This window comes from Grus americana, chromosome 1 (assembly GCF_028858705.1).
Source record: "Grus americana isolate bGruAme1 chromosome 1, bGruAme1.mat, whole genome shotgun sequence".
NCBI lineage: Eukaryota > Metazoa > Chordata > Aves > Gruiformes > Gruidae > Grus > Grus americana.
The window spans coordinates 219,377,837-219,387,747 of record NC_072852.1 but is presented as its reverse complement, the minus strand read 5'-3'; the positions used below and the strand labels follow the sequence as shown (position 1 = coordinate 219,387,747).

At 55.1% G+C, this 9,911-nt stretch overlaps 2 protein-coding genes across 2 annotated transcripts; both read left to right on the top strand.

Moving 5' to 3' along the window:
- Positions 1-2,060: 2,060 nt before the first annotated feature.
- On the top strand, positions 2,061-3,551 carry LOC129201946 (hemoglobin subunit beta-like). Its single transcript, XM_054813942.1, has 3 exons — positions 2,061-2,219; positions 2,332-2,554; positions 3,317-3,551. The coding sequence occupies exons 1-3, from the start codon at positions 2,128-2,130 to the stop codon at positions 3,443-3,445; spliced, it is 444 nt and encodes a 147-aa protein (XP_054669917.1). The 5' UTR covers positions 2,061-2,127; the 3' UTR covers positions 3,446-3,551.
- Positions 3,552-5,169: 1,618 nt separating this feature from the next.
- On the top strand, positions 5,170-7,056 carry LOC129201945 (hemoglobin subunit beta). Its single transcript, XM_054813941.1, has 3 exons — positions 5,170-5,551; positions 5,664-5,886; positions 6,811-7,056. Exons 1-3 carry the CDS (start codon positions 5,460-5,462, stop codon positions 6,937-6,939), a joined length of 444 nt encoding a protein of 147 aa, XP_054669916.1. The 5' UTR covers positions 5,170-5,459; the 3' UTR covers positions 6,940-7,056.
- The last annotated feature ends 2,855 nt before the right edge of the window (positions 7,057-9,911 follow it).

The following is a 9,911-nucleotide window of genomic DNA, read 5'->3' as shown; positions in this document are numbered from 1 at the left end:
GCCCCTGGCTCCCTGGCAGTGTTGAAGGCCAGGTTGGATGGGGCTTTGGGCAACCTGGGCTAGTGGAGGGTGTCCCTGCCCATGGCAGGGGTGGCACTGGGTGGGCTGGGAGGTCCCTGCCCACCCAAACCCATCTGGGGTTCTGGGATTCTGTAGAATCTCCCTTTGACTCTGTGAACTGGAAAAAAGCTACAGAAATTGCCTCCACTTGGCATGTTGTGATGAACTCTTCCCCTCCCACCCTGTGCTGCTAAACAGCCCCCTCAATAGGGGACCCCTGTACTGGGAGCTCTGAGCATCCAAAAATTGCCAGCCAGACCTCTGCCCCCAAGCCATAAAGCATGTGATTTTAAATTGTACTTAAAACACCTTGGATCGAGATGCCCTGTCAAGTAGGAGGGTGGAAAAAAGTCACAGCTTCCGAAAATATAGTAACTGAAGGGAGTAATGGTATTGACCAGAGGTAAGGTTGGAAGAACTTATTGACAGTTTTATTTGGAGCAGGCAGATAAGAGACAAGATAGTGCTCTTCAGATTTGTAAAGACGGCTGCCAAGCGGGAGACAAGAGGGCAGACTTCATCCTGCATGTAGTCAGAGACAATCCCTGCAAGGCTGTTTCTTAGGGCTGAATTATTTTATGCGAACAGGCAATCTGATCAAGACAGCTCTACTGATAGTTGGAACGCTGCTTGGCCAGGATGGCTTATTTTCAGGCGGGTATGAGGTATGCTATATATTAAAAGAATGCTTTTTTCTGCTATAAGCAGTGTCTGCACTCACAAGTTTGTCAGTGCTAGTGCCTGATATAGCAAAACCATCAAACTTTTGCCACGTAAACAAGGTTTTGTTGCATATTTCTGCTAGCAGTGTGAAAAAATAAGCATGGTTCCCTATTTGGTTCTGCTTTTTATTTGGTGTAAAGACCATTTCTGATTCGGGCAGGCTCAGAACTGTGCCCCAAAGCCAGCCAATTATTAGACTAAGGGACAGTCATCAGCCACATACATTAACGAGGCATTCAGACATCTAAAATAAGATGAATGCTGTGTTGTCCTCTTCCTGGAGGGCCAGCAGATAAAATTAACATCAAACTGGTTTTCCACGGTACAGCCTGGTCCTAGAGTCCCATTGGCACCAGGTGGGACTGACTGTCCACATGGGTGACATGTCTGGATTGTTCTCCTCACAGGACTAAGGCTAGGGGTTACACCATGCTCTTGAGACTCGTAACTCAGGGTTGTGCCTTCGAGAGGGACCCATGTTCTCTGATGACAGGGAATTGCACTAGGGATGGGCAATAGGAGAGCTTAGATTCAGAACAGCATGGACTACAATGATGGAGAACAACGACGGACAACAACTCTGAAGGACAGACAAGAAAGGAGGCTCTTGCATTTAAAGTATGGGGCCTAGATTTGGGAGTGATCATTCAGCCCTTGGTTCCAGCAAACTCTGATCCTTTAAGGCTGGGCTGGATGATGCCTAGAGTTGTTCAGGATGAATCATCATAGAATCATCATCATCATCGAATGGTTTGGGTTGGAAGGGACCTCAAAGCCCATCTAGTTCCAATCCCCTGCCACGGGCAGGGACACCCTCCACCAGACCAGGTTGCCCAAAGCCCCATCCAACCTGGCCTTGAACACTGCCAGGGATGGGACATCCACAGCTTCCCTGAGTCCCAGTAGTGCAGGGCAGCAAGACACCATTATGAGTCCGAAAAGATGGTCAAGGCGAAGATTGCAAACTCTTTGAATGTCACTGCCTGTCTTCTTGGGTCTGCACTGCGTGTTCAGCCTCCAGCTGCCTCTGCAGTACTGGAAACCCACAGCTGTGCAGGCAGCTCCACCTGCGCTCGGGGCTGCGAACACAAGTGCATGGGTGCGAGATGATGCTTGTCCACTCAAAGGCTGAGGGGGAAAGGGCCCCTTTTCCCCTTGGACAGCATCCAAAATTGCTATCTTTCCTTGTGCAGCCCAGCTCCCTCCCCAGCCCCAACCAATAGCTACGTGAACTCAGATTAGGACAAGCCGTTACTAGTGTATAAAAAATCCCTGGGGCAGACTTTGGCTCCACTTCCTCGTCATTGTTCAGGGAAGCCCCAGGCAAACCCTCCATCCGACACCATGGTGCACTGGTCAGCCGAAGAGAAGCAGCTCATCACCAGCCTCTGGAGCAAGGTCAATGTGGCCGATTGCGGTGCTGAGGCCCTGGCCAGGTAGGTCCAGCTCCCGGGCATCTGCTCAGCTGCACCTTGGATAAAGAAACCACTCCGATCACGGGAGCACTAACGTGTCTGTGTCTGCTTGTGTCCCTCCATCTCTCCCCAGGCTGCTGATCGTCTACCCCTGGACCCAGAGGTTCTTCACTTCCTTCGGGAACCTCTCCAGCCCCACCGCCATCCTCGGCAACCCCATGGTCCGTGCCCATGGCAAGAAAGTGCTCACCTCCTTCGGGGAAGCCGTCAAGAACCTGGACAACATCAAGAAATGTTTTGCGCAGCTGAGCAAACTCCACTGCGACAAGCTGCACGTGGACCCCGAGAACTTCAGGGTGAGCTGTGCTGGGACTCCAGGCTCAGCTGGGCAGAGGTTTCTGCTCCCTGGAGAGGGCTCTGGGGGTCTCTGAGGTGTCTGACAGTCGGTGAGAGCTGGGAGAGAAACCCTGAGGCTGCCTGAGCCTGGGAGTCTGCTGAGGGCAGGGGCAGCGGGGAGAAGGGGGTGTGAATAGGCATATTTGGGGAGAATAGGCAGGAGTTATGGGGCTGGGATCAGTGAGAGGAGGGACGCGGGCAGGCTAGGTGGGTGGGGATGAAACACAGAGTTGAATACGTGCCGGTAGGAAGTGAGGTCGGGTTGGAACTGGCAGCAACAAGAAGGGAAGAAACTGAGACATGGTTTGGAGGGAAGAGCTGAGCTTGGCTACGATGGAGTGGTTAAACCAGGAGAGAAAATAAATACAGCCACTTTGGCAGAAGGAGGGGATCTGAGCCAAGGGAAAGCAGGGTGGGCAGGGAAGTGAAGGGAAAGGATAAACCCGGTCGAAGCAGAGGGAGGATGCTGGCACAGCAGGCAAAGGAAGGTGTTTGGGAAGGAGGATCCAGCACATCCAGGCGTCCTGGCGAGTGCGAGAGATTTGCATCTTGCTGTGCAAGGAGCCTGCTGCTCCGCACGGGGCTGTGATAAAGCCGTTCCTTGCTTTGCGATGAATTCCCCAATAACCGGTGTCCACGCACGAACACCTGGGTGGTGCGATGGTGGGGAAGGAGGCAGGGAGCAGCGCCGGGCTGACAGCTTCTCCTCTCTCCATCTCCAGCTTCTGGGTGACATCCTCATCATCGTCCTGGCTTCCCACTTCGCCAAGGACTTCACCCCCGCCTGCCAGTCCGCCTGGCAGAAGATGGTCCGTGTGGTGGCCCACGCGTTGGCCCACGAGTACCACTGAGCCTCCCGCAAGCACTCGTGCCCCGAGATGCTCCCGGCTCCCTGGGAAACATCCTCTGGTTCTGCTGGTCTCTAATTGCCAAATAAACACCAACTGCTTCAGCCATGAAGGGGTGTCTGCCTCTCTGTGGGAATGGGGTGGGGGACCACCCCGGGGGGGCTGGGGAATGGGAACAAGGTGCTCACACACATGGGCTAACGAGAGCCATGGTCTTGTCCGTGAATTCATATAAGTGAGACTCTTCTAAGCTGGAGAATCCAGGGGAACATTGAAGACAAAAACAAATAACAGACTACAAAATACAAACAGAAATACTCCAGAGCTTTTCTGAGACATCAGGTAACATCATTAGGTTTAATGTTTTAAGTCTTTGACAGATTAAGTAGAACAAATCTTTGTACAAAAACGTGTAGTGGGAGAAGTGGCAGCGAGATCAGGTCCATCGTTTGTAATTTCCTTCATGGAAGGAAAAATACTTTTTTCGTTGTTTTTTGTCTGAATCATTATCATTCTCAAATTGTTAAAGGCAGAATGTAATAGTCACACCTATCTATTATGGCAAAATTATGCCAAGAATGGTGATGTCATGTGCAGGAAGGACAGAGTACCCGGTTTTGCTGGCCCCTACACCTAACTTTGCACAAGCAAAATGAAATTCCCTGAAGAGTGTCCATGCCACGCAGAGGACCTCGGCCCTCACCAGCCTCCTGTCCTCCTTCCAGACTCGCAGCATCCCCACAGCACCCAGAGCAGCTCAGGGACATGTCTGGGGTTTCTGGGCAGTGAATTCCTCCCGGACCCTTATCAGGGAGAAGGCAGAGCGAATGGCTCCGGAGCAGGATGCAACAAACGCTGCACTGCCCAGCGAGGGGGGCTGGGGAACCGCCTCACCCCCCCAGGACTGGACCCGGGGTCCTTTGCCCAGGCCCCCTCCTGAAGTGAGCAGCAGAGGAGACCTGGTGCAGCCATCATGACGGGGGGCAGCCCATGGCCGAGGCAAACACGGTGCTCCGTGGTCGCCCAGACCCCGCTGGACCAGTTGCCGTTCCTGTGTGCTGCCTGGTACGGTCCCACAAGCTCCATCCCCGGCCCCAGCTCCTGCATCCCACCTCGCCACCTCCAGCCCGCTCTGCCGGGTGCAGGAGCAGACGTGCAGCCCCAGGAGACCCGGCTGCCTCTCCCACCACTCAGGAGGACCGCTGCATCTCCCGTTGCCAAATCGCTAGGGCAGGCACTGTCTCCTGCTGCACAGACCCAGCATACCCAGTCTCCCCCACCTCTCCTGGGGCCCCTGTGAGCTAACACCCTACGTGTTGTAACGTTTCCCCTCAGCCTTGCTTGACCTTTGCTAGCGGGCTCTTTGAGACAGGAGCTCTCTCTGACTTCGAGCCACTGTCCGTGGTTTTCTTAGTGTTACCCTCAAGTTAGCAAACAAATAGCTGATAGGAAAGGACAAGGAGAACCCAAAGCCTGACAGGTCCTGCAAGAAGGGGACAAAGAGAAACTTCTTGCACGCTGCTGGTGCATTCAGGGGGAGGACCCAACAGCCCCAATTCTGAGTCTTCTGCCTCGCAGCCGTGCAAGCCCGCAGTGGTTTGCGCCATCCGAGGGGCACCAAGCCTTGCACGCACCTTCCTCCGGGGGCTTATGTGGGACTCGTGCGGTGCCACGCTCCGACTGCGCGTGGAGATAAATGCCACCCTTCGGGAGCGAGCTGCAGAAATCAAAGACCGGGGGAGGGCGGCCCGCCAGCGCGTCCTGGCCGTGGATCTGGGCATCTTGCCCCGGGGCCCCACCCTGATGCCGCGTCCCCTCCCTCGGGGTGCCAGGGCTGCGGGGCCCCCCCCGGGGGCCCAGCCAATGGAGGGGTGCACAGGGGAGAGGAGGGGCCCAGGGTAGCGCATAAAAGTGGGGACGGGGAGAGCTGCTCAGCAGCGTGCGATCCCCTCGGGAGCAAGAGCCAAGACTTCCTCCGTACCTGCCGGCAGCCACACGCTACCCTCCACCCGACACCATGGTGCACTGGTCAGCCGAAGAGAAGCAGCTCATCACCAGCCTCTGGGGCAAGGTCAATGTGGCCGATTGCGGTGCTGAGGCCCTGGCCAGGTAGGTCCAGCTCCCGGGCATCTGCTCAGCTGCACCTTGGATAAAGAAACCACTCCGATCACGGGAGCACTAACGTGTCTGTGTCTGCTTGTGTCCCTCCATCTCTCCCCAGGCTGCTGATCGTCTACCCCTGGACCCAGAGGTTCTTCGCTTCCTTCGGGAACCTCTCCAGCCCCACCGCCATCCTCGGCAACCCCATGGTCCGTGCCCACGGCAAGAAAGTGCTCACCTCCTTCGGGGAAGCCGTCAAGAACCTGGACAACATCAAGAACACCTTCGCCCAGCTGTCCGAGCTGCACTGCGACAAGCTGCACGTGGACCCTGAGAACTTCAGGGTGAGCCACGCTCCCGACCAGGGGACCCGTCCTCCCCACCGCGTCTCTATGGGCAGTTTCTGCCCTTACCCCGAGCCCCCCATGTGAGGGATTTGCCCTAGACATGGTGGTGCAGGAGGAAGAGGAGCTGGTGGTGGTCGGGGTGAGGGGGAGATGCAGGAGAAGGATGGAGAGGGAAGGGACCAACCTGCAGCTTGGTGAGCGGTGATGGTTATGGAGGTGCTGTCTGGAGGGTGCAAGCGAGGATGCACAGGAACGGGAAGGCAGTGAGGAGGTGATTTCAGTGCAGAAAGGGAGGGGGAGAGTAAAGCGAAAGCAGTTGTTGAGCAGGAAGAGGTCTGAGCCAAGGGGAAAGCGAAGGAGCATGAGTGAAGCCTGGCACGGAGCTGAGAGATGAGTGAGGAGCAAGAGACAGCGGCTAGATGCCAAAAGCAAAAGAGGAATGGGACCTTGAGGGAGAGGAAACTGTAGCTCCCACATCTCTGCAGCTGAGAGTTTCCTAGTGGGGAAGTAACCCCGACATTTGTCACCGGCGATGGCAGAGATCCCCCCGTGTCAGCACAGCTCGCTGCTCATGCCAGGGCGCTTTGCAGCGCTGCGTGCCAGCTCCCTGCTGCGCGGCAGATGCTCAGCTGTGTCTCCTGCCTGGGAGAAACTCCCAAATGAAGCCAGAAGGGAGAAAGAAAAATTTAATCAACAACATTTCTGGAGAAATTTTGGTTAGTCTTCCCATAGCAGTAGCAGAACCTGAGTCTTTAGAGTAAGAGCAGAGAACAAGCTTAAGGTACATCTTAAAAAGGACCCCAGGGACATTTTTAAGCCTACAAAATGCCCGGAGGTTTCCCTGGGTCTGATGTGAGTGCTGATATGAAGACCTGCTAGTTCCTGGGCACTGCTAACTCGAGGGTGCTCTTTTCCCCCCAGCTCCTGGGTGACATCCTGATCATCGTCCTGGCCGCCCACTTCGCCAAGGATTTCACTCCCGACTGCCAGGCTGCCTGGCAAAAGCTGGTCCGCGTGGTCGCCCACGCTCTGGCCCGCAAGTACCACTAAAGCGTCAGCAGGAAAGCCCCGGCAGCATCCTCCAGCTGCATGTCGTGCACCGCCTGACATGCTGCTCTGGAGCTGACAGCTTCTAACAGTCAAATAAAGCTCACCCTGTGAAGTGTCCACTGAGTCCGTGTGTCCCTGAGGGGCTGGAGGGGTCGGGGGGACGGGGGCCTGGGGCAGCCGCGGGCAGACTGGGGGTGTAGGCTGGAGCAAGGCGGGCGTTTTGCTCCCAGAAAATACCACCTCCCTTCGTTCTGCATGTTTTTGGGGGGTTGTGTAGGATTTGCCTCTGGAAATCATACTTAGGGAGTGTCAGGTAGATAGAGCCCCGCTGCCTCGGTGGTCATGCACTGGGACGCTTGCGTTGAGGAACTAGGCTGTATTTTACTGCAAAACCTGCGTGGTTTCTTGCAGGCAAGGGGGACTTGGAGGATTCATATTTTTTAGGAAGGATAAACAAAGTGGAGACTTTAATCCACCCTGGCTCATTCCTGGCATAAAGCCTGCCAGAAATTAGCTGACTCATACTGGCCAAGCAGCCAGCTGGGTGGGGGCAGGTTTTAGATAAACATTTTGCTATCAAGACCTGTCCAGACTTTGTTTATGTGCTTCTTTTTCACCCTACGCCGCCCATTCTGCAATTTTTTTTTTTTTTTTGGGGGGGGAGCAATTCTGCTAATAGTGGTGACTATTAATAATTTCCTGGATGTATCGATCGATGCTCTGTGCATGCAGAGTGTTTTGGGTGTTTGCCTGCAGAGCGGGACTCTCTCGGGTAGAGTTTGTTCTTGGCATGGGAAGCGCCGTCTGCCACGTCTGATCTGAGCGTGACGCAGTAAAAGCAATGGTTAGCTGCAAGGACATGCTTACTTTTTAAAGGGAAAAAAAGAGGGCATAGCTGTACATCCCAGTATCTCTGACACTGTCTGCACCGTGTCCTACCCCTGCTTCACCCACATTCACGGGCATCCCACTCTCCTGCCCCGGACCCCCTGGGGGGGTATTAAAAGCCCTCTGTGACCCGTAAATCCCCCTTCTCACACACGTTTCTCGGAGGCATTTTGTTTCTGCTGTCAGGGCAGACACTGAGAAGGGGAGAAGGTGATTCCTAGGAAGTACAAAGAGCTTTTCTCCCTGCAGGGAGTCTGGGCAGGCACAGAGTGCTGGGCAGGTGTCCAGGGTCACAAAAAAATCCGATTCTTAGATGATTTTTCTTAGGTTTCATGATACATACTTGTGGACTTTCGTACAAGCGGGATTGTTCATAGACTTCAGAGAGAAATGCCTGAATTTGAACAAGTAGGTCTCCTCCTACAAGCAAGGTGTCTGGGGGTAGAAACGAGCCGAGCAGACCTCTGAGGTTAGACCCCATGTCAGGGGTGTGCTGGGCTCTTCCTGCTGTTGGGGGTCCTCCCGGGGTACCCCTTCCCAGGAGCAGGGACAGGGGGTTCCATCCCGTGCACCCGGCAGCATGGCAGGACAGGGACGGTTCCCCTGGTGCTGCCCGTGGCTTCACCCCCCTTCCCCAGCCCCCGCCGGGGGATGACACCCCGCTCCCTGTGCCCCCAGCACACAGACCCTGCAGGACGCCCTCTCCCCACGCTGCTTTCTCTGGTCCCACCTCGCCTCCTGCATGATGGCAGCACGCTGCTGCGGGAGCCGACCACCCCCCGGGCGATGCGCGGTGCAGGAGGGTGGGCACCGGCGGCGTTCTGCCTTCGTGTGCTCTCCCCGTGCGCGCACCCCAGCAGCGCTCGACTTGATTTATCATCATGCTCCAGTGCACCAGCCAACGTGCACTAAATGTAGGCAACTCTAATAAAGATTATTCATCCCTATTCCATTGGGGAAAAAAAAAAAAGTCTACAACTAAAGGGGGAAAGGGATATTATCAGGCTGAAAAATCTCCCTTAGTATTTTCTTTCTTTCAACTGGTTTTCCTCCTTTTCCTGTATTTTCAGAAAAAGGCCAAGAAGACACTTAGCAGAGGTGGTCCATGGAGGAAGGCAAGCCCCAGTGTCTGGAGAGGAGCTTGGTCAGCTCTTGAGCTCTGCTGCAGCCTGGCTATCCAAACACCCCAGCCCTTACCCCGTCACTAGTCATCCCACCCGTTGCGACAAGACCCAGTGCCGCTTAGTTAACCCAGTCCAAATCCCATGGAAAACAACAGGAAGACAGCGGATTGCCCCAGGTGCCTTGGGATCAGGCTTACAGCCCCTGTGCTTTCACCAAGGCTCTGTTTCTTGGGGTTTTATGCTAAAAATAGAACAGGAGAGCCCCCCCATGCAGGGGCATTGCTCCTGGGGAGGGTGCATCACCCCCAGTGTGCTCGGGGGCGTCCCAGGGGAGCAATTCACATGAAGTCCAAATGCCTCCTCCTGCCAAAGGAGGCTGGGTGCAGCCTGCGTGAACTTGGGGGAAAATGTGAAATACGGCAGCCTTGTCAGGGCAGGTTCAGAAGGGAAAGACCCCGGGCTCCCCCTGCGCTGGACATCCTTGAGCTGAGCTTTTGCTGCTTTTTGAGTCCACAGCAGATCCTGCAGTGGCAAACCTGGTGTTCAAATCCTGTTTCACTTGCCCTCTGTGGATGCGGATGAAAGCAGAAATGGGATGAAAAGTTTGATACTCGCTCCCTGCCCTGCAGCACCGCATCTGGCTGGTCCTTTTACAGCTGAGGGAAGAACTTTTGGGTGAATTTCCTCCTGCTCCAGAAGGGACAAGTCAGTCAAGCAGGTCAAGATCTGTTACAGGAGGAGGACAATGGGACTGATGCAGATTTCAGCTGCAAAGCCTGAGCATCCTCTGTGCAACTCCAGCATTGCCCATAGCTCCTGGTGGTGCAAGGAGCCTGGCGTCCTCCTGCAGCACAGATATCTGAACGGTTTGCTGATGGCAAACCCCTTTGGGTTGCTCTGCCACGGGCTGCACTTTGGCAGGGGCATTCATCATTTTTGAGGCCAAGGCAAGGCAGAGTC

Coding starts and splice junctions, on each gene's coding strand:
- LOC129201946 (XM_054813942.1), top strand. CDS start 2,128: ATGGTGCACTGGTCAGCCGAAGAGAAGCAGCTCATCACCAGCCTCTGG. Junction 2,220..2,331: donor GGTGCTGAGGCCCTGGCCAG/GTAGGTCCAGCT, acceptor ATCTCTCCCCAG/GCTGCTGATCGTCTACCCCT. Junction 2,555..3,316: donor TGGACCCCGAGAACTTCAGG/GTGAGCTGTGCT, acceptor CTCCATCTCCAG/CTTCTGGGTGACATCCTCAT.
- LOC129201945 (XM_054813941.1), top strand. CDS start 5,460: ATGGTGCACTGGTCAGCCGAAGAGAAGCAGCTCATCACCAGCCTCTGG. Junction 5,552..5,663: donor GGTGCTGAGGCCCTGGCCAG/GTAGGTCCAGCT, acceptor ATCTCTCCCCAG/GCTGCTGATCGTCTACCCCT. Junction 5,887..6,810: donor TGGACCCTGAGAACTTCAGG/GTGAGCCACGCT, acceptor TTTTCCCCCCAG/CTCCTGGGTGACATCCTGAT.